This window comes from Malus domestica, chromosome 15 (assembly GCF_042453785.1).
Source record: "Malus domestica chromosome 15, GDT2T_hap1".
NCBI classification, from domain to species: domain Eukaryota; kingdom Viridiplantae; phylum Streptophyta; class Magnoliopsida; order Rosales; family Rosaceae; genus Malus; species Malus domestica.
In genome coordinates this window covers 8,872,606-8,897,458 of record NC_091675.1, presented here as the reverse complement: position 1 = coordinate 8,897,458, position 24,853 = coordinate 8,872,606, and the positions used below count along the sequence as shown (strand labels likewise).

The following is a 24,853-nucleotide window of genomic DNA, read 5'->3' as shown; positions in this document are numbered from 1 at the left end:
GTTAAAAGCATCCGAGTGGTAATCTTGTAAATAAACTGAAATTCAGATACAGTGAACAGTCAACAACAGTGCCCATTGCAATGCTTTCTTTAGACTAAAGTAATGGCCCCAAATATTTATGTCCGTTAAATGAAAGTTTTTCTATTTCCATGTGAAGGCACCATTATTGCCAAATGACGTAATATTGGTGATGTCATTCTTATTGGTTGTTGTGTCCAACCATTAATTTAATATGGCCAATTAAACACGTGTTGCAAAAGCATATTGAAGAAGGGTTATATATAACCAGCTATTGTTAAAAGAAAATTTATTTATCATCTGTCAGATGAGCAAGTAATGTAACATGTATTGAGTTTTCTTAGTCATCTACAAGAGGCAAATTCAACATACAAACTTGCGTGTTTTTTTGTATACAAAGCAGGTGAGAATTCACTTTTTTTTTTTTTAATTTTCAATGTAAAGTATTGTTATTGATACTTCGAAACATTATCACACACTCATTTTCAAAACAATAAATTTCACTTTTAAATGTGTTAGATGACTTATTAGTACCAATAGAAACTCACTTTTCAATTTATAATCTTTCATCTCGCTTGTTTCTTCTCCCTGCTATGTTTGCACATATCGATTTTTTTGAAGCTTTTAGTTTCATATTTACCGGTTAAGGGAATGCTGCAGATTTCTTCTTATTATCTTTTAATTGAATAGTTTGGTTGTGTACATATGTTTCAATTTTGTTTTAGCTGTGTATATATTTTTCACTTTTATAAGTGTTCACTATTAAGTACAACTATACACTGATATTATCTTTAATTAACCACTTAGGCCTAATATATGAATAGTATTCGAGCTTAATGAATTTTAACTGCTGGGTTTTATTACAAAAAACTCCTAATATTTAAGACCAAACTTCTTCTATTTAGATCTTCTTGTTGATGTACTTCCCCGACGTGGAATTCCTCTTCACATCCTCTTGGCTTCTTTCGAGCCAAATTTACACCACCACATGGCTCCACTTGAGCAGTCGGAGATGAATTAAAAGGTTATGTCACAATCCCATGGGGACGTCACGTTGTTAAATCAATTAATTTTATTTTTTTACTTTCTTTTTTAGGGGGGAAATAAAAATCTACTTATGTATAAAACCTACATTTTGTTTTTTGTTTTTTGTTTTTGCCTTTTCAATTTATGTATTTTTTGTTTCTTGAAGATTTTAGCTTTTTATGTTTGAATGGTAGTTGGAAATTGGAATTTATCAAGAAGGGTAGACTAGGTAGTTATAGAAACATGTCTTATTTTAACTTTCAGTAGAATTTTGTTTGTCTCTTGAATGTTTTGAGGAACACACATATAGCATTTTTAATTGAAGCATACAGAGTGACCTGTTCGTTGGAGGAGGACAGCTGAAGTCTCAATCCCTGTGAAAATATTGGGATTGGTATTTTAATTTGGATTAACTTGTATATGTGGGTATATATGTATTGAGTCTCACTATATATGAGAATGACTTATATTAAATGCGTACGTTAAGATAGCAGGGTCGCATGTATATATGCAACATCATGTGAAGAAGTTCAAACACGTAGTAAGTCATTTAGTACTACAGTCTGGTGATATTTATCTTTATTTAGAAGTGAGAAGTCTTATATTCGAATCTCATGGATGACGAATTTGATATTAAATTAGGTTTAAGAAAATTATTAACTTTCTCGCTCTTATATATAAGAGTCCCTGTCACTATATGATAATATCATACATATATTTCCTTTTACAATAATTTATAAGGAAAACTAATGAAAATGTTTGAAAATTTTGAGTTTTAACGATAAAGACAAAATAAAGGGTCAAATGAATAGTACCATGATTTACTTTTTAGTGTAAAAATATGATTTTTTGTTAAAGTAAACAATACCGGGAACTTTTCGTTAAAGTTCCATAATTTATAATTGACAAGCCTCAAATTCTGCCGACATAGGAACTCTTGCATTTCTGGTAAGCTTTTCTTGCACATATTGGTTTATTATTAAGAAAAATGTTGATCGGGGAGTAGCCAACTCTCTATAAGCACATAAAAGTCTTAATTTTCTGAACATGTGCTATTATTTAGAGAAAGTTGATCTACTTTTTATTGCACTTAAGTTTGAATAGAAGCATAATACTTTATGTATCTGCTATGAAGTGATTTCTACGTACATCTTTTCTTTCCTTAGACACTCGTATTTATTATTTCTAGTCTTTGAACAAATCAAATCAGAAGAAACAAAACTAAATAGAGGTATATATTTTTTTGTTTCTTGAAGACTTCAGTTTTTATGTTTGAATGGTAGTGTGCATGCCTCTGTTCTATAATTATTGGCCTCATGCCCCAAATTATATTGTCTGTTAAAGAATAAGACTTGGCTGCTGCACATTTCAGTAGGAGATCTTGCTTACATCTAATTCCGGATGGACACGTGTTCAAGTTTTGATTTTTTTAATCAAAACTTGAACACGTGTTCACACGAGATTGGATGTAAGCAGGACCTCCTGCTGAAATGTTCAGCAGCGAAGCAGCGTCCGTCTGTTAAATTAAAGTTCGTCTATCTTCACGCGCCTGATGACATAACCTTGTTGATGTCACTCTGTTATTGTTGTTGTCATCGGCCAAAGTTAAGAAGGATTCATGTTTGAGATAAGAACGAATTGGTTTCTTGTATGAATATCACATTTCATCAATTTGTTCACAACTTGAGCTAGTCATTTATGCAAACTGGTTAACTATTATAGCAAGATTAAATTATTCTTCTACATCTTCTGTTAATGTATACTAGCAGAGAGCACATACTTTATGTGGAAACAATTTCTCTTAATAAGTGTATATTTTTTTTAATATTACATAATTATTGTTTTGTCCTCGTTATGCAAATATTGTGTATCAAAAGTGAGGGTAAAATTGAAAAAATAAGTATATAATTGTCATTTTCTCAAAAAAAAAAAAAAAAAGAGGGTAAAATAGGAAAAATAGGAATATGATTGTAATTTTGTTAAAAGGTACAAAATTACTATTTTGCCCTACTATTGTATATCAAAAGTGAGGGCCAAAAAAAAAAAAAAGGCAAAATTTGACAAGGAGGGTTCTCTTAATAGAATAGATTATTTAATATTTTCAATTTATTTAATCATCTTCAATGATGCAGCTTTCATTTTAATATCTTTGAGTTGAATAGTTTGACTGTGTATATATGTTTCAGTTTTATAAATGTCCACTATTAAGTACAACCTGCATTAATATTACCTTCAATTAAACATTTAAGTCTAATATATAGATGGTATCTGGCTCAATGAACCTCAACTATGAAATTTTATCATCAAAAGACTCCGTATAATTAGGAGTGTATAATTAGGAGTGAACTATTTATAATTAATTTTTAAATTATTAGTGTATTTCCCCAATGTAAAATGCCTCTCCACATCCTCTGATCTCGTATGGACTATGGAGCCAACTTTACATACCAACATCTATTTGGCTCCACTTGAGCAGTCGGTGATGAATTAAAGGGTTATGTCACAATCCCACGGGAATGTCACGTCAGCTTGGTTTGTTAAATCAATTAGTTTTGTTTTTAAGACACTTGCCTGGGGAAATATAAAATAAATTTTTTTGCCTATAGAGACATGTTTTCGAATAATTGTATAGATGGACAATTCAATGATTTGTTAGTTTTAGAGTATAGAAAACTTCATTTCAATCCCTTAATAAGGTTGCTTTTTCAATAATATTGTATGTAAGATTAAAAATTAAAAATAGTCTTCCATGTCAGATTATAGTATTCCATGTCACATTTAATCATTTTTTAATAAATTTATTGCATTTTTAGTTTCCCTATTTACCCTTGTTACTCTCTTAAAACCAATTAGAGAAACAAATATATAATTAATTTTTCAAGAATGCTTAATTAACATGTTCGTTATAACAATAACATTACCATAAACCTCCATGTGTTATTCCAATCAAAACCCAGAAAACTTAGAAACCATGATCAAACAAAAAAAGCTAGAAAACTTAGAAACCAAAAATCTCGTTGTATTCGGAAGAAAGAAGATAAAGGGACTTTTAGATGCCAAATTGACAGTGAATCCAGAGATAAATGAAAAAAAAATACAAATAGAGAAAATAGAATGTGAAATCACAACCTAATTGACCGTACCGAATTAATCAGACATACACTATATAATACCTAACCGACCGTACCGAATATATAGGACCTAATTAACGGTACCTAAATGATTTAGGTGAATTCATATAGGTACTATGATTTAGGTGCATTCAAATAGATAATATGATTACATATTTAGGTGCATTTGACTAGATACTGTGATTTATGTGCATTGTGATAGGTACCATGGTTTAGGTGCATTTGACTTGGTATTATGATTTATGTGCATTTGACTTGGTACTATGATTTATGTTCTTTCGACTAGGTTCTATGATTTAAGCACATTAAGACATGGTTTGAGTGCATTCGATTATGTATAATATATGATTTGGCTATTTTTATTTCCTCTATGCTTTGAATGTTGATAATGAATCATTTGAATTAGGTATTTGTTAATTCTTGTAACATATCACTAATTTTTTGAATTGTGTTTATCGTTTTAGAAAGTCAAACAATAATCAATGCCAAAAAATATGGAGCCATTTAAAATCAAATATTTAATAAGGGCATTATAGGAACCCCAAAAACGCATTAAATATTTAAAAACAAGAAAATATGAATTTTAATATTTATGCTGACATGGAAACTTAGTCAAGGGACTATAATAAATATATAATCTAACATAAGGTTTTAATTGAATTTCAATCTTTATCAAGGATTAAAATGGAGAAACCTCTTATTTTTATGTCGAATATTTGTTAGTTTTATTGGGTTGTCTTTTTTCTTTGTTGCCAAAATATCAAAATACCAAAATTAAAAAAAAAAGAGTAAATAACATAAAACTACGGAAGGTATGACAATTGACAGACAAACTGACGAAAGGTATGAAATTGTAACAAATTCGTAGATGAGATATGACATTGATATTTTTTAAAGATGAGGTATGAAACTGTGACTGTCTCAATAGTTAAGGTGGTATTATGTAATTTACTCTAAAATAAAATAAAACCTCTTTCAGTTGCAGGTGGGACATGAGTTAGACTTAAGTGGTTTCACATGACAACTCTATGAAAATACTACAGGAATACAAGATTATGTCCCCTTATTATTTGCAGATACTACTATTTTGCTTTATATTTTTCTCTCATCCCACATTGACTAAAACCAAATATAAGAGGGTATATAGAAGAAATTAATCCAATTTGACTAAACGCGCTCCTCCCAAATATATAAAACAAAATTTAATTTTTTTCGGGTGTATATATTTGCAATTCTTGGATTAATAGTTTTCTCTATTAGCTAGATTGGTTTTGATTGTTGTCATGTTTTCTCAATGCTTGAATTAATTTTCTCTGTTAGGGAATAATTTGTTTATTGATGTGTCAGGGATCATCATCTCGTTGTCAGCAATTACGATTTATAACAACAAACCCATCAACATTAAATGGGAGGAAGCAACGAAGCTCCACATGACATCGAAAGCCCTTGCACTCCGTTACTAACTTCAATGAGTAAGGAGTTGCATGGTTTGCTTTCCTTGTCCGCTTCAATGAGTCAGGAGTTGGATGATTTGCTTCCCTTGTCCAATTCGTGTTGTATCTACAGAGTTCCTGAAGAACTACGGCGTGTAAATGAAAAGGCCTACACACCTCAAGTAGTCTCTATAGGTCCGCTTCACCATGGCAAGGAAGGCTTAGAAGACATGGAAGAACACAAGAAGAGGTACCTTCAGTATTTTTTAGATCGGACTGGGGTCAGCTTGGAAGTTTGTGTAGAGAAAATAAAGGACAAAGAAGCGAAACTGCGCGGTTGCTATGCGCACACCATTGGGTTGTGCAGTGATGAATTTGTAAGAATCATTCTTGTGGATGCCGCGTTCATCATTGAGCTCTTATTAAGGAATTATTCGCCTTTCCTGCCGGATAGCGAAGACCGCATCTTTAACAAACCATGGTTGATAAAGTTTATAGTACCTGACATGCTTTTGCTCGAAAATCAGCTCCCGTTTTTCATTCTTGAGGATCTCTTTGCCACTGCTGAGGTCAGTGAGGTGCTGGCTACGGAGCTTTCAGTACTTGACCTCTTTTACAAGTTCTGTAAGGAATCAACGAATTTCTATATGGGAAAAGGCAATTGGGAACGTCCTAGTTTTAAAGTAGAGCATTTTGTTGATTTGGTTAGAACTTTACATCTACCAACACCGGAAGAGAACTTCAAAAATCGAGGGTCAGTCGAAACTCTAGCTGTACCCAGCATGACGAAACTACGCCAGGCTGGAGTCAAGTTTAAGGCGAGATCAAGCAAGAATCTATTTGATATATGTTTCAAAGACGGAATTTTGGAAATTCCAAATCTAAATATATACGATGGCACGGAGCTTGTACTCCGAAACCTACTACTTCAGTGATTATAGCCTCCTCATGGATTATTTTGTGAACACCCCAAATGATGTGGAATTGCTTGTCAAGAATGGAATTGTTGAACATCTGCTTGGTGACAACACTGAGGTGTCTACTCTGATTAACAGCCTTGGCAAAGGTGTTTTCGTTCACAGAGACAAATTCTATTATGCTACTCTTACTAAGGGCCTCAACAAGTACTACAATAAGAGGTGGAACAAATGGAAGGCAGATCTGAAACAAAAATATTTCAACTCACCTTGGACAACTATTTCTGTAATTGCTGCTACTTTGATCATCATACTCACTTTCATACAAACGGTGTGTTCTTTTTCCCAATGCGCACAACGCTAAGTTTCCCACTTAATTTCTCCCTCATCTTTCCCATTTAATTTCTAGCGTGCATTATATGTACATGTTAATTTGCAGTTGCTTGTCTATGTATGAAATTTAAATAATATGTCTCATTTGTACTTAAAATAAAATAAAATAAATAAATAATATGTTGAGGAAAAGTTTCATTGTAGCTTTTCACCGTAGGAAAGGTCACAGTGAGATTCATGAGTTTCATTTGACTGCTCATCAATTTTTAATGTAGCGCCCACCAATTTCAAATTCAGGCATCCCAAAGTGTTGAGCCAGAAAGCACAAAATCTTAAAGGAACACTCAGAAGCTAGCACTCCTTTGCTTCATGTTGAAAAACCCAACCTAAATTATATATGAACACAAAAAGTAGGAAAACTCACAAAATTTTGTTCTCTCCTTTAATTTCCCCATTCTTTCCCTTATCGCATTCTCCCTTCAAATATCTCCCAAACTTAATTTTGGTTCTCAAAAGTTTGTACATTTTTCCCCTTCATATAGACTTGACTAGCAATTTAGCCTGCGCAATACTGCGGGTTTTAAAACTGATTAAATGTGCAAAATATAGTAAATATACCAAAATCTATTACATATGTTCAATAAGGGAAAAAAAAAAGATGTTTGTAGAATATATTACATAGAAAAGGCATCTTGGTTACTTTTGACGTTGTTCTCTATTGCCACCAAGTACTTCACTCTTCTTTCTACTTCGTTTTTTCTTCTTCGTTTTCCTGTAGATGGGATGTACATTTTTTAATATTACACCTTTCAAGTTCATAAACCCGTATTGCAATCCAACTACGATCCCACATCTTAGGTCAGGATTGTCAAATAATTTATAAATCGTCAATTTCATCACCAACGTTACTTGTTTGAATTTTCATTTGTTACATGTAAGACTACATGCAATCCAAATCAGATTGTGATTTGGAAAATATCTGGATTCTTAAGAAGTTAAAGCAAAATATTTGCATTAAATTACCAACTAATCAACTATATGACAACAAATCAAAACAAATTACCAATTTTAATCAACTCAAATGTTGAATTCCATAAAAATGATAATCAAAAGTAAATTCAGCAAAAGAAGCTTATTAAAATTGTAAGTGAAACAGTTAGAGCAGTAAGCATAATAACTCACCGGTCTGAGTTCTATTCTACCAGTATCTTTTGAACCTCGACCGCTCTAACCTGCAACAAAACCAATTAACCAATAAAAATCACCAAAAAAAAAAAAAAAAAAAAACCCAAATTCCACAATAAGCAAAAAGAGTGAGAAAAATATTGGATTCAATGAAGCCGTGGATTATGAAGTGAGTAGTAAGGATAACTTATGTCCTAGGAAGCTGCAAACTTAAGCACCAGACCAACTAAATGAAAAGACCACAGACACCTCCAACATTTCCACTATTTTGATGCTTGAAAAGGGGGAAGGGAAGGATGGTATGCACCAAGTTATATAGATTAAGATTAGGGTTGAAGGTGACTGTTTGGCTGTACAAATGTTTCTCCCCCTCCAGATATATAATTCTGGCAAATGTTCAACAAAAATATATGAATGTATGATGTACTCATAACCCAAACACATCTAATATCATCATGTGATGAAAGAAAAGAAAAAAAATATATATATTTCATAAGAATTTGGTGGCTTCTGTTCTACATTACTGGATAATTGTGAGGAATTTCAATGGCTTGTAACATTCCAAAGTCGTGAGGGATTCGTATATGGACAGAAGATGAAAGAAAAAAAAACGCAAAATCTTTTATTTTTTTATATATGCTTGTGGATTGAATTGTACAGCAAGTTAATAAGATGTAAAGTGAGTGGTTCTTGACATAATAAATTCACCATATATGCAAGGTTGTATTACAGCATATACAGTCAATTTTCTATCAGTGTCATGGTACAATATTGTACAACTAATTAATACAATTTTTTGCCTCTTAGTTGATCAATTTTTGAATTTTTAGGTATTGAATTACGTTTGAAAGATATGAAAGAGACAAACTAAAACATGAGCTCACCCATGTTCCTCCCGGAGGTTAATTATGCAGGATGGTTGTAACAAATCCCACTAAAAACATGGAATTAAAGCACCAAAATAAAAAAGTAAACAAACAAATTAAAGTAAAAGATAAAGATGGACCCTTTTTATATTAACATAAAAAATTTAGAATAAAATTTTAATTCATATTCAAAATATTACTACCAAGTACTGTATGCCAAGCTAAGAATATTAATTGTTGGATTAATATGATTACTCGTACCGGCTTTCCTTCGAGCTTTGTGTCCACAACCGGGACACTGCTTGGATCCTCACATCTAATGCTCTTCAAGCTTTGCATCAATGAGATCGAACTTTTGATGGACCCAAAATTACTCTTACTCATTGCTCTTTTCAAATGAGATGCTATCCCAAAATTACTCTTACTCATTGCTCTTTTCAAATGAGATGCTATCTTCTTCTTTTTCTCGAACTCATCAACATATACTGTCTTCTGCCAAATTTTCATCATTCTTGTAAGAACGCCTACTGCTCATATCCCACCCGCTTTCTCTCTATACAAAATCATATACAACTTTTGTTGAGATCTGCTGATGAATTATATGCACAAAAGGGTACTCTTAATAAAGAGTAATGAAAAACATATATACGGTGGATTGATTCTGGGAATTTGGTCGAAGATCAAAATACGAACTAAATATCAAGCAAGAAGAACAACTTTATCAACTGCTTTAATATAAGCCAAAAGCACTTTCTGCTATCAGCATGATCTGGAAGTTGCAATGCTATCTATGAAGCGTTTGAAACTCGTATTCCAGGGTCCAAAATGAATTAACCATTAAAATACAGATCTTTTGGGGATAGTTTTCGGCCATGCTTCCATAGAAATGAAAACTCAGAGCTTCTATTTGAAGCTAGTTAAAGTTAAAGAGATTATCATAATTCATCCAAATCCTTTAGTCCACGATCAAAAGAGCAAACCCTTCATAGATTTTTAGGCAACAATCAATAATAAATAAAATTAAGAGGAAACCAAATAAATAAAAAAATTGGAGATTTTTAAGAACCAAAAACTCTGCAAGCAAACAAAATATAATCTACACAAAGTGTAGAGAGAGAGAGAGAGAGAAAGAGGAGAGTGAGGGGGCTTACCATCCTTCAAGGTAACCATAACTTTTAGATAAAATCACACCAAAAAAAGCCAAAAATTTAATGAAAACTTGTGCACAACCCAGAAATTTAAAGGACAAAATCCACGAAAAATTAACTAAAACCCAATTATATTAAATAAAAAATTTGAAGCAGATCTTTGAGTGCAAAAGATGCAGAAGGTACCTGACGTTCTGAGGAATAGTTTGAGACCAACCTCGACGCCGATCTTCGCCGCAATCGTCACAAAAACGTCGGAGTTTTCGAAAATCCTCGTCGAAACCCTAACGAATCGAGATATGCGACTGGTGTTTCTTGTTCCTAAGATGAAAGGGAGACGATTGGTGAAACGGTGAGGTCCGATTCGCCGGCTTTCGAACGGATAGCTCGCCGTCGTCATTAACCGAGTGACGGAGATAAGAGCGAGAAGGAAGAGGGAAGGGAGAACAAAGAATAAAAAAATTTTAAAAAAATACAGTATATATACTTTGTAAAAATGATGGCATATCTGTAATAACACAAAGTTAACATGGGTAAAAAGAAAATGATGGCATCACAGAGTTACACCAGGCAGAGTCAAGTTTAAAGTGGGATCGGCCAAAAACTAGTCATCTTATGGATCATTTCATGAACACTGAAAAGGATGAACGGTTGCTTGTTGAGCATGGAATAAGGAATTGCTGCAAAATACTATTTTGCTACTCTTCGTCGGAATAGAAGAATAAAGTTGCATGAACTTGTTGAATACAATAAGAAGAACAAATCCATTTTCGAGTGTACTCTTTAAATTACTTATCACGAAAATGATACTATTCTATTTCTACAGTCGACTACATATCAATGTGAGTATTTAGGTCATATAAACTTGAGAAGCTTACTAATCAATAGCTATGACACGCCCCGATCCCGATGTTCTCGGGACATCGGGATGATCACATGTTGGCCGACACCCGAAGGGTGACGAAAGCCATTTAATTTAAGCAAAAGCTGAGAAATATGCTAAAACATGCAATAGGGACTAATAACACAATACTAAAGTTCAACTGCTAAATTAATAAAATTACGATAACACACATAATGTTCAGAGTACACGTCTAATACAGAGTACAAGCAGAATTCAAGATAAAGAAGTGCTATTACAATAGGTGCCGAAGCAGAGAAGATATAGCACGAAATCACTGGTAGGGAAATTCCTCGTAGTTCAGATCGTATTCCTCGTTATAAGGTCCTGAAGGGGGCACAAAACAAACGTGAGTGGACCAAGTTGATATATATATAAATATATATATATATATATATAAAATAAAACAACTATCAACATATATAACAATAAACATAAGTTTTCCGAAATCTAGCATGTCGTGCAATGTCTCAAATCATAACTTGTATATATAATAATCACTAGTGAATTGTCCGATAACCCCTAAGCCCCATACCGGCTCCCCGTCTCTGAGCAGACAGTAAGAGGAAAATTACCTCATGCCTCATGCCGACTCCTCGTCCTTGTGCTAAATAGCTAGAGGAAACACACTCCAGGCCCTATGCCAACACCAAACCGTCGCCTGGGACGGACCGGAATCTATCCCTACATCCCGTAGCGGAAAGGACCACTAGTAAGTACAAAACCATTGAACATATATATATTGAAAAGCAACTTCATAGTATACTATAAAGAGGTGTTCGAAACGTGTTCTAAATATCATATCGTCATCCATCATATATTCTATAAGAACACGAGTTATAGGAAAAATAATAATAATTCAAAATAGCCTCAGTAAGCATGTTATCTCACAAAACGTTTCATAAAACATAATCATTAAATCATGCTTTTCATGTATGCATTTCTACTATCAAAACATGCATTTTTAGAAGGGGTCCATTGATCGTACACCGTTGGTGCAAAGCCGTACCAAAACGGAATAACGGAATCACTGCTAACAATTTCACCTATTCACATAAAGGGGTACATTTAGTCAAACTCTACTCAAACGATTGAATTTGGGAAAACAGACTTCAAAAACGGGTCCAGGACGTCGAATTTAGCCTAGGAGAGGTCTTGGACGAAAATAGAAAGTCAACCTGAAAGAAAAAGTCAACTGTTAACGGTCAACGGTCAACGATCAGACTGGGTCAAACGGGTCTGGGCTTAGGGTTGGACCGGGTTTAGGGCTTTAGGGTTGGGCCGATTAGGCCCTAAGGGTTTGGGTTTAGATTTAGGGTTAATGGGTTTAGGAAATTGGGTTTGGGGAAGGGGGTTGAAAGCTCAAGTTCTAATTGGCCCTAAGGCCTTAAATCTCTAGGTTCTAAACACACGGGCCCAGGCTTAATGTCTGGCCCACATAAGGGTTTTTGGGTTCTAGAATGCACCGGCCTAAGGTCCTAAATAAAATGGCCCAAGGGCCTTTAAGTTTAAGAAAAATAAATTAAAAACAAAATGGAAAAGGGTTTTGGGCTGGGTTCACCACGGGCCTAAGACTCGAGAGTCTTGGAAACGGCCTGAAAGGCCTGGTGCGATCAGAGAAAAACGTCGGATCTTCTACAGCTCCGGCTGACTACAAATGTACACCCTAGACCCCGATTTAGGTATCAAAATGAAGCACAAGACGAAATGAGTGTTTTTATACCTTCCGTTTGCCGTGAAACGGTCAGAGTTGTTCGGAAAGTTCCTCGACACCCACGGACTCGCCAGAGCTAGGTGTGTTTTCCACCAAGCCAAAATCGGTCTAAAACCTTGGAAATAACGAGATAAAATCAATAAACCACATCCAAGTATCGATCTATAACGGATAGAAAAAGACCCGATGCTTACCTAACCTGAAAGAACTCGCCGAATATTATTTTCTTGGTTTCGCCGTTCCTCGCAGCGACGGAAGAGAGGGAGAAAGACGAGGTTTGATGATGATGATGGTGGTGTCTTCCTCGCACGTGGTGCAGTTGGGTATGTGTGTGTGCTCACGGTGCAAAAGAGGGAGAGAGATGAGAGTTTCAAGAAAGAGAAGGGAGTGAGAGCAGAGAAAGAGAGAGAAAGAAAGAAGGTTTACGGGGGTAGGGGACAGAAAAAGAAAAAAATGAAGATTGTTAGGGTGCTGCCACGTGGCAGCTTGAGAATGAAAATAATCAAATTTTCAGATCTTGTTGAAATTTACAACCTTAACCAAATAAAAACGGATACTGACTCCTCATCAGATCCTCCGTTTCCCATGTCGCTTCCTCAACAACATGGTTCCTCCACAACACCTTCACCAACGAAATAACTTTGTTTCTCAACACTTTATCCTGTCGATCAAGGATAACCACTGGTTCTTCTGTGACATCTCACATCGCCCAGGGGAGTGATCCTTAAATGTATATTCCCATTCCTACCTAGCACGAGGCATTTTGGGAGCTCACTGGCTTCGGGTTCCATCAGAACTTCAAAGTTAACGAGTTCGCGCGAGAGCAATCCCATGATAGGTGACCCACTGGGAAGTTGCTCGTGAGTTCCCAGAAACAAAACCGTGAGGGCGTGGTCGGGGTCCAAAGCGGACAATATCGTGTTGCGGTGGTGGAGCGGGGCCGGGAAGTGATCCGTCCCGGGTCGGGATGTGACAAATGGTATCAAAGCCAATCTCTGGCCTGAAGTGTGTCGACGAGGACGTCGGGCCCCTAAGGGGGGTGGATTGTAACATCCCACATTGCCCAGATGAGTGATCCTTAAATGTTTATTCTCATCCCTACCTAGCACGAGGCATTTTTGGAGCTCACTGGCTTCGAGTTCCATCGGAACTTCGAAGTTAAGCGAGTTCGCGCGAGAGCAATCCCATGATGGGTGACCCACTGGGAAGTTGCTCGTGAATTCCCAGAAACAAAACCATAAGGGTGTGGTCGGGGCCCAAAGCGGACAATATTGTGCTACGGTGGTGGAGCAGGCCCGGGATGTGGTGGGCCTCGGGCCGAGATGTGACATCTTCGACATAGCTAGCATCCTGATTTACTTCCAACGACTCTGACTGAATGTTATGAGAGGGATCTGGTACATATTTCCGAAGCATAGAAACATGGAAAATGTTATGAATCAAAGACAACTCCGATGGTAGCTCTAATCTGTAGGCAACTGCACCAATTCTCTCAGTAATCTGATAGGGACCGACTTATCTAGGACTCAACTTTCCTCGTTTACCAAAACGAACAACACCCTTCTAGGGGAACAACTTAAAAAATACAAAGTCACCAACCTTATACTCACGGTCCCTGGAATGTTTGCCCGCGATACTTTTCTGTTGATCTTGTGCTGCCTTTAGGTTTCTCTTAATCAGCTGGGTGTTTGCATTAGTAGTGTCCACAATCTCTGGTCCCAGTAACACTCGTTCGTCGACCTTTGTCCATCACAATGGCGTCTGACACACTTTCCCATACAGAGCCTCATAAGATGCCATACCGATACTCGAATGATAGCTGTTATTGTATGCAAATTCAACCAACGACATATAGTTATCCCAATTACCCTTCCACTGGAGAACAGACATTCTCAACATGTCCTCCAATGTTTGAATTGTCCGCTCAGACTGACCATCGGTCTGTGGATGGTAGGCAGTGCTGAACAGCAATTGAGTACCCATGGCAGTATTAAAAGTTTTCCAAAACCTGGAAGTAAACCTGGGATCTCTGTCTGAAACGATGGAGACAGGTACACCATAAAGTCTGACAATATTATCAATGAACAACTTCGACAACTTCTCCAGTGAATAGGTCTATCGAACAGGCAATAAGTGAGCGATCTTAGTGAGTTGATCCACAATTACCCAAATGCCGTCCAATCTCGACTGTGTCTTCAGCAAACCATACACAAAATCCATAGTGATTTCTTCCCATTTCCACGCTGGTATCGGAAGATTTTGCATTAGTCCTCTAGGTCTTTGTCTCTCGGCCTTCACCTGTTGACAAATGATGCATCTACTCACATAATCCGCCACATCCCGCTTCATTCCTAACCAGTAATAGAATGGACAGATAATGCAATATAGTTTAGTGCTTCCCGGATGCATGGCATATGCTGAAAGGTGCTTTTCATCCAAGATTTCCTTTTTCACTGCTTCGTTATCCTGAGGCACGTATAATCTGTTTCCCCACATTAATGCTCCATCCTTTCGGATATTAAAATCTTCCCTTTCCCCTTTTTCCACCGAAATCTTTATGTCAGCATATTCCTGATCAAGTTCTTGGGCTTCTATGACCATACCCACTAAAACAGGTCTAACTTGGAAGTGTGCCAACCAAGCTCCCTTATCACCTACTTTCACTGTAACCCCCGTAACTCGAAGAGAAAATAGTAGCGGAACATGGATAGCTCGAAGGGAAGCAACTCCTGTTGGGTAAGAAAACTAAGGACTAAATTGATAGTTCCATTAATATTTTAGAATTATTTTTTTATAAGTAGGGGTGGGTGTAAGAGCTAGTTGGTACTCATGTCCTTTACTTTCTTTAGCCAATCTTTAGTGTAAAGAATTTGATGAAAACTAACATTACTTTTTAAGGTACTGAAATTAAGTACTACAAAAAGAAAAGCCTTTATTTACATCAACGCCTCCTAAAACTCAACATTCCTCTCACTTTACCCCATGAAATACAAGAATTCAATGAATAAATAACAATACAAATAATTTCTATAATTTCTCATTAGTAAATCCAATGAGGCCGGCCTTATTTACATGGTCGTTACATAGGCCTTATTAACAACTAATCAGAATCCAAACTACTTAATAAAGAAGACACAAACATTATAATTCACACGATCTAATTCAACCACAAATTCAGATGCCATAATTATTCAAATTTCAGTTTTGAATCACATACAGATATACTTGCTATGTTTTACGTTTTGTATCTATTAGTCTATATTGTGATTTTATATTATCATTACATCAATAATCTATTTGTAGATGCAACCTTGTTTATCTGTTTCCAACAACCTCCTTCAACGATCCAACTAATGGAGACTGGATTCACTAGACAAACTGATGATGTGCATCTCGTCGCTCCCATAATTTATTCACTACGTATACATCTTATGGAGTCCCCCGTGAGTATTGTGAAATCATCGAAAATATGCACTTACGGTCAAACTGTCAGAATGTGAAGGTAAAAGAGTTTCACATTGATGAAACAACACTCTTTCAATATCCATGCTCTGTACTTTTAATTGCTGTGGTTGCTGCAATCCTCATGATTACTTCCATTCAAACAATGTGTCTAATCTCTTTCTTTGGCATCACCTGTTATCATTCATGGATTGTAGTTTTTTCATGACCAAGGAAACTGATGACCATGAAAATGATAACTGTTCATCGTTTCATCTATTTACAGCACTAGACATATGCTGATGACCAATTTCATATATTCAAGCAATCATCAGTCTTCTGTCGAGTGATGTTAAGAACTTACTGAATTAAACTCATCATAGTTGCTGGAACAACTTCTCCAATTCTTGCTAGTTTCTCCACAGCAGTCCCGACTTCGATGAATTAATCACTGATCAATGAATCACTTAAATAGTCTCTGAGGTTTGAGCTCACATTGTAAGACAATTGTTGCTTAAACATGTATCCCGTGGACACAAAATGAGTTTCCTCTATATGTAACCTCTCTGGCCTCAGCCCCTACACACAATATATGGCCTTGCAGTTGCAAATCTCCTTTTATCCCTGCTGTTTCCCATATAAACCCCACTTCGTACATCCACTTTTATCTCTAACATGCTCATAGAGGTAATATGACAAATAACAAAAGTGAGAACAAGCACTTAGATGAATGACTCAATATCTTCGTCAACTTCTACACTAGGCTGTCTTGATGCCGGACTTCCTTGTGTCCTACACTTCTATCAGTCAGCACATCCTTCAATTGAGCAGCCCCTCTTTCATGACCTCAAGGTTTGCTACAGAAACGAGTAACTCCTTTCGTTTTTCAACCAATCAATGAGGCCGTTGAACATCTCAAGAACGTCTTCCCATTTTTGCAAACCAGAAGAGTCAATAACTTTGGCAGGCGCAAGGCGTGTCCATGAAGAGGAGTCGTGCTCATGAAACGGACGTGGATGTGTCAGCCAAGAACTTTAAGACAGCTAGAAACTATCTGCTGTCCCATCTTCGTCCGTTTTTTTTTTTTTTTTTTTTTTTGGAGAACCTCGGCGGTTCGAGGAAAATTTATTGATAAGAAAAAAGAAGTGTAAATAATTATTGAATAATATGTATTGTGTCCCATCTTCGTCCGTTTGCTTGGGCACCAATAATCTTAATAATCCAGCTCGGATTTAATCCGTTGAGTACCTCCTCAAGCGCGCCAGTCCATATCCGGTGTTATGCGACCCGTGGGGATATTTTGACTCGCACTGACTGCCTTTGTTGGGCAGAGATGTTCAGAAAGCCACCTACTGGGCTCCCTTTCACTAGGTGTACCGAAACACACAAATGGGTTATAGATTCTACCTCCTGACAATGCCGCCACATTATTCTGCAGCGCTTTCTGTACCAATGGAGCTCCAATAAAGATCCTGGCAAGTGACTTGAAAGTAAGCATTTTGTGTTCAACACGGTCGTCAATGGTAATCGAACCACCATCGATATTAACAAGCCTTCCATCAATCAAATCGACATTTTTCAACAATTGAGTTAATTTCGTCAACTTCGAGAATGCCATCCGATTCCACTCTGGTGGCAGAGGCTCTTGTCGAAACTACTCCGAGCAATGATACAGCATCGCACTCAAATGCAAAGCTCAGTTTCGCTTAGCCATTAGATGCTTTGCACCGTAGAAAAACTTTCTAGTATAAAGCTTCGGCTGGCGTATCTGAAATTTTGATTTAGTAACTGGACTTTATGGACGGGCTTGGGCTGGTAATCTTATGTTGGGTCCATCGTTGAGAAATGGGCTTTACTGGACGTGAATTGTGTGCCCAACACCACATATAAATGTGGATTTTTTTAAGACCCAAAGTCAATAAGATCTCGCCTCAGATAGAAGAGAACAATGGAATGATAGCTGATTGCAGGAACCAAAGTCAAGAAGACCCAAAGCATCTACAATAACTTTCGCTCCACTAAAGATGTGGCAGAAGAGGTATTGTGGAAATCACAAGCAAAACAAGGAAATGCATTTTCTAATGGTTCATGAATTTTAAGTTAATTTTACTTTATTAAGTTGTCAAATATTTTCAACATTTGAATTTAAACTATTATAATCTTGTGATTAGTATCTGGTTTTTTATTCTATGATAAAAAGGAACCCATGAAAGGTGTTTGCTAAAAAGTTTGGGAATCCTATGTTGAGTTAGATGCATCTTTGTTTTGGAAGTTGATTAGATATCGTGAAAGTTAACCCCACCCATTACTCAAAGAATCGAATGATTAAATTCATTACATTGATATTTTGTTATGAACTCAGTGGACTTACTAGTGGTCATCTTTTATTCCATCACACAGATGTCTCAAACTCACCCCAAATGATTGCAAGGACCGAACATGCATGGCCATCATAGAGTATTGTCTCAACTATAAATGTGGCTTTAACTAGAAACTCCACAATTAAAATTTTCTTATTGCAGAGGAAAATGCTAGAAAGGCTATCTTTTTAAATTATATTTTGTATACAACATGATATTTTTTAATGATTTATAGAAGGAATCCAACCATGAACAGTCCCAAAACTGATAGACAAGAAAAGACCCGCAACAACCCAGAGATTGTACAACTATTGAAAAAAGGGTTTACATATGGAAATATCTCAAAAAACAGTCAAAGAATCTGAAAGAGGCAAATAAGTACCAAATTGATATTCTAACCACCTCCAAAGCTGTGTAGATATCCGACATGGAAGAAAATATGAGTAGTAGATTCCTGACATAAACAACAAATGGATGCCAGAGAAATACCATATTGTTTTAGAGCATTTTCGGTAAGAAGTTTATCAGGAAACAGCCGCCAAGCCAAAATAGATAGGCGAGGCAGAATAAAATGTTGCCAAATAACATTAACTCAAACACAATCATTGTGTTTCCAATTATAAATGGGGCAAATAAAGTCCAAAAAAAAGTAATGCTAAAGAGACCAAATTTCTAAATCAAATTTTGTAAACTAAATGATGTGGATGTTAATGATTTGATTACTATTTAAATGTTAATTAATGTGCTTATTCTTATTGATAACGCATCATTTGATTTACAAAATTTATTTAATCATTTGGTCCCTAGCATTATCTTAAAAAAAAAAAAAAATCTATGCATGTTGAAGCATTCTTTCTTACTCCTAAAACATTTGGACTTTCGAACCTAAACCTTAAACACATATTAAAACATTTGGCTACCGGTGCAGTAATGCATCTGCCTACAATTATTGGCCTCATGTCCCTCAAATATTATATATGTCCATATGTCCACCAAATGAAGGTTCATCTATCTTGACTTGCTAGATGACGTAACCTTGTTGATGTCACTTTGCTAATGATTATTGTCGGCAGCCAACGGCTAAGAAGGATTCATACAAGTAATCATATTCCAACACGTGTAATTTTCCAGCCATTCAAAAACTTCGCGGAATGGCTAAAGAAGGATTCATACAACTTGAGAACTGGTTGACTTTTATAGTCTAATTAAAATAATTAATCTAACAGTACCTTTTTAAATTCTTCTTTATTTATAAATGAAATGTCTTATATTCGATTCTCGTCAAAAATGAATTTGAATTATATTATTATTATGAGACTAAACATACTCTCTCCCCTTTAGTATTCCCCTTTAGTATAGATAATATTTTTTTTCAAAAAAAAAAGTACTACTTTAGAATATTTGAGACCTGGTTGACTTTTATAGTCTGATTAGATTAATCTAACAATACTACATTAAACTATTGGAAAAATTAGCTATAATAGAATAATTTCATTATGTGTGGTACTATCTATACATCAATTTTTACCTTCTACACAATTCATATTAATTTATATTATTTAATCTTCTTTAATTTATTCTATTTGACCGTTGAAAATTAAGAATAGTGTGTGGAATGTAAAAAAAAAAGTGTGGGATAGCACCACTCTTTTATTATTTTCTTGCGGAAATGGAAAGAAAAATATAAAAGATATGAATAATAGAGGCGGATGATATGAAATGCCTAAAGTACCATTGCTTATATAGTTTTCTTTGCAAGCCAAATTAAGGTTGCTCGTTCATTCCACCACAAACATTGTCTAGGGCAAATCCTGTTGACTGGATTTGCTCTCATTGCTCTCATCCCTAGAGGCTAGTAAGCTCATCTAGCAGCAATTATTTTTGCTTATATGTAGCTAGCCTATCATTGTGTATTGTTAAAAGAAAATTTATTGTAATATGTTTTGAGATTTCTTAGTCACTTACAAGAGGCAAATTAACTATACAAACTTGCTTGTTTTCCTGTATGAAAGCAGGTGTAAATTCGCTTCATTTTTTAATGAAAGTACTGTTATTGACACTTCAAAAAAAGAGTAAATTGTACAAATGGTCCCTCAACTTATCAAAATGTGTAGCTATAGTCATTTTTATCAATTTTGTCAAAATTTTGTCAAAATAAGCTATGTTGGAATGACCATTTATATAATTAGGGTCCCTCAACTCATCAAAGTGTATAATTATGGTTCTTTTCGTCAACTATGTCAAAAAATTTGTCAAAACGAGTTATATTGTAAGGACCATTGCTACAATTGGATTAAAGTTAAAAGACAATTTCTCCACTTCAATTAAAGTTCAGGGACCAATGGTAATGGATTTTTAGTTGAGGGACCATAGCTGCACGTTTTGATAAGTTGAGGGACCAAAGGTAATGAATTTTTAATTGAGGGACCATTGCTCCAATTGAGTTAAAGTTAAGGGACCATAGCTACAATTTACTCTCAAAAAAATTATCACGCACTTATTCTCAAAGAATAAATTTCACTTCAGAACGTGTTACACTACAAGAAAACATGGATTAGGTGACAATATTTTTTGTGGCGCCTAAAAATTCATCACATTTCGGTAAAATGAGTGAGGTTTTTTTTAGAAATCGTCACATAAAGATTTTCACAAACACCAAAATATTTTGCGTCACATAAACATTTTGAATTCGTCACAAACTATTGGGCGGGAAATTTTACCGCCAAACGAAATTTTTACATTCATCACTTATATAAAGAGTAGGTCACGTAATAGTCAATTCATCACTTATAATATTAAATGTAAAAATTAAAAATATTGAAATAATAATGTCAAAACTCCCAAATTGTAAAACCTGATAACCTATTTCGTTTTCCCTAAAAAAAAAAATAAACCTATTTTGTTTTGTTCTCTCACCCCATCTATTTCAGCTCTTCTTGGTTCTACTCTCTCACCCCGCCTCGCCGACCAGCCACCTGATGGTTGCCATCGACGGCGAACACGTACCACCTCTCCTTCATCTCCCTCCATCGGCCTCTCAGTCGACAACAATGTACTTATTTCTTTAATTATTTTTGGATTTTCTTCTTCAATCAGTCTTTGTTTGCCAAGCTTAGACACCCAGTTATCAATTTCTTTTCTCTTTTCTTATTTCTAATTTAGTTAGAACACAATTATTGCAGCTATTTAAGCTCTTGATTAGTTGCATAGTTAATTATCTGAGGTAGGATAAAAACTACAGCATCTCGGCTATAGCACAAATCCACTTCTAAAAAAAAAAAATATCATGTCCTGCTACACCATAACAAATAAGAACAAAAGGGGGAAAACAGAAGAACTGAACAAAAGGAAAAAAAGAGGAGGAATAGTTTTTGGTAGATGAAGAAGATTATACTAGTCTCAATATTCAAAGAAAAAAATAACTGGAACTACTCCCTTTTTCGTGTAATTATTTTTTCAACACGTAGACTACCACTGAGATTTGTGGAAATTTTAAGTTTGTTTGAATGTATTTTTCATAGATTGATTGTACAAGGGGGATAAATAATGAGGTAGAAGGTTACACGCAACCCTACCTTGGCAAATCCTACTAACCCGGTAAACCCTAAAGTTGTCACTTCTTAAATTAAGAGAGTGCAGCAAGTAGCTAGCACACAACTATCAACAAGTCATTTAGATGTGAATATTTCTCAAATTAAGGGATTAGACTTAATAGAGAATCCCATGGAAAGAGGAAACATAAAATCTGGCAGCATCAGTCACCCCATATCGTCTAATATTCATATGCAGCATCAGTCACCCAACTTCAGTCACCCAGTATGCAGCATCAGTTATGCAGCATCAGTCACCCAGTATGCAGCATCAGTCACCCCATATCGTCTAAAAAAATTCTCAAACAAAATAATATTTTGTTAATTAATTTGAGTTTGATTGAATTGATTAAATTTTGGTGTTTGTTAGTTCATGTACAAGTACAATTTTAGTATTGTGTACGATTCTAAAATCTAAAGGACCCTTCGCGTTCTTTAGAGGGTTTCCTATTCTATTTCTCACTGAAACACCTTTTGTCATGGTACTCTTCCTCTTTCCCACACATTTATTTACCTATATATTAAGTGCAATGCTTTTAGCACTTCAAACTAAGTATTTTACAGTTTTTATACGCGCAATATATGTAGCGCCAAAATTAAACATGAGAGTGCCAACGGCACTGTGCCGTTGCCCTTTTGTAATTGGTTTACTATGTGATTTGGTGCATTGTATTGCAGGCTACATGGGGTGCTTTTGAAAATTTCAAGAAACTAGAACAATGAGGGCTAAATTTGGCTTTGCCACTTTCTTGAACGCATTTCATTTTTAGGGCGTTGGACATGCATTATGCAAGCTTAAATTTGGATTTCATGTATTGTGCATGTATATGTCTGAATAGTAATGATGAATATGAAATATTATGCATGTATATGCTGAAAGTATGCTAGTTTTTCCTATCATATTATATGTATGTCTAAACAATTTTACATATATTTTATTGTGCCAACCTATTGATATGAAAATGTTGATGTGTAATCCTAGTCATCGGACCTATTTCACATAAGTGAACTATTTCCAATTGTGGCTCACAAAATTAGATCTATATCAAGTTTCGTTTGCATATTTTTGCCCTAATGAGATTCATATTTGCGTTGTGGAAATTTGTAACCCTAATAATTTAATAAGAGTTGTTCTTATTTTTCGTTCTCCATGCAAAGATATATTACTATATATTAAAATCCAGTTCAAAATATTGTTTGTTAACTATGTTTTGACGATTTTGTCCTCGTTTACTTTTCAACTTGCACATAAAATTACGAAAGTGACTTTTGTCCAGTTGTTGACTGGAAACAAAGACAGCTCATTCCTTTTCTTTTCCTTTTTTTATTTTTTTTATTTTTATTTTTAATTCTTGGCAATTTAAGATTTAGGGATTTGGAAGGGTTAGCTTTAGTTCTATCCGGCTTTCTCAGATCAAATCCAATTCTAGGCTAAATGCTATTTTTTAGGTTTTATTCCCCCCTAAACCCAATCCAACCCATGCTAAATGTGTGGGCTAAAAGCTAAATCTCAAAAGAAAGCTAAATACCACCCAGGATTTAGTCCAGATACGCATGGACTCGCCCAAACCCAGCCCAGTCTCGGCCCAAACACGCGCCGCAATCTCCCCAGCGAGCTGAAGCCTTCAGTGCCCGATAGGGGGACCACTATTAGGGTATCTGTCGGCCACCATCAGCAGCCCAACGACTCTTTTTTTTTTCATCCAACGACTGATATATTTGGACCGTTGGTTGATCCAACGGTCCAGATTCAAATTTTGTTTTATAAAAAAATGTACTTTTAAAATACATTGAATCCAATGGATGATATCGAATATAATCAAATCTAACAGTAAAAAAAAAGATCTAATTGTTGAAATTTAAATCCAACGGCTAAAATAATTAAAAAAAAAATTATTTAACTCAAAATTCACCCAAAAACTCTATAATTACCTATGTATTTGTTCAAACATCCACACAAAACTCACTTTTCTTCTACAATTCTTCAATATTTCTTTCTACCATTTCTTCCTATTTCCAAAATTTTCAAGATGGCAAGAAAGCATATTAAAGGTCGTAATTGGACATGTGAGGAAGATGTTGCTTTATGCTTCACATGTGTTATGTGTGTCTTTTGTGTTTCACATATTTTGTGTTTATACATCTCTATCATGATTTTCATATTCTTCCATAGTGTTTCATGTATCAATTTAGTAATTTTTTAATATTTATGGGAATTTAAATATTTTTAGATTAAAATGTTCATAAAATTAATTTACGATAGTCTACATTATTTTTTTTAAGTTAATTTAAGAAAAAAAAAATTAGCCTAAGTTCATTATTAAAAAATATGGGGCTAAAATTTTACGCCAAAAGGGTTTGAGCAGAAAAGCTGTTTCTGGGCTAGAACCTAATTTTTTTGAGCAAAAAAATTTAGGTTTTAGGTCAAGGGTTGGAGATGGTCTTACTATATACTGGAGAATTAATTTCACCACGTTGAATTAAATCAACTATATATTTTAATGGCTTTTTAGCCAAAATTGTTCATGAGATTCACATAACACATCACGATGGGCCCTGAGATTGAAAATCAATAGAAATGGTCCCTGAGATTGTCCACCATCCATTATTTTGGTCATTCCGTCAAAAACTTCGTTAAGTGTCCCGGAGTTCTTGGCCGAAAGTTTTGGCAATTTTCAAAGCTTCGTAACTCAATCGTTTTTTAACCAAATTCGACTCATAATATATCAAAATCAAGATAGGAAAGTATAGAACAAGATTATACCTATTTGGAAGCCCAATGGTTGCTGG

General features: G+C 35.2%; 1 protein-coding gene and 1 long non-coding RNA gene across 3 annotated transcripts; one reads left to right on the top strand and one right to left on the bottom strand.

The window, feature by feature from the left end:
- The first annotated feature begins 309 nt into the window (after window positions 1–309).
- On the top strand, window positions 310–7,050 carry LOC114821482 (UPF0481 protein At3g47200-like). 2 transcript variants are annotated; one of them, XM_029093748.2, is made up of 2 exons: window positions 310–421; window positions 5,523–7,050. In XM_029093748.2, exon 2 carries the CDS (start codon window positions 5,581–5,583, stop codon window positions 6,541–6,543), a length of 963 nt encoding a protein of 320 aa, XP_028949581.1. In that variant the 5' UTR covers window positions 310–421; window positions 5,523–5,580; the 3' UTR covers window positions 6,544–7,050. The 2 variants fall into 2 exon arrangements, with proteins under 2 accessions (XP_028949581.1, XP_070669582.1); XM_070813481.1 differs by having other exon boundaries at window positions 924–7,050.
- A 308-nt stretch (window positions 7,051–7,358) lies between these two features.
- Window positions 7,359–10,546, bottom strand: LOC103434691 (uncharacterized). Its single transcript, XR_003768826.2, has 4 exons — window positions 10,244–10,546; window positions 9,171–9,462; window positions 8,041–8,090; window positions 7,359–7,630 (listed from the first exon to the last, which is right to left on the bottom strand). It is a non-coding gene; the product is annotated as an uncharacterized lncRNA (long non-coding RNA).
- Between the last annotated feature and the right edge of the window lie 14,307 nt (window positions 10,547–24,853).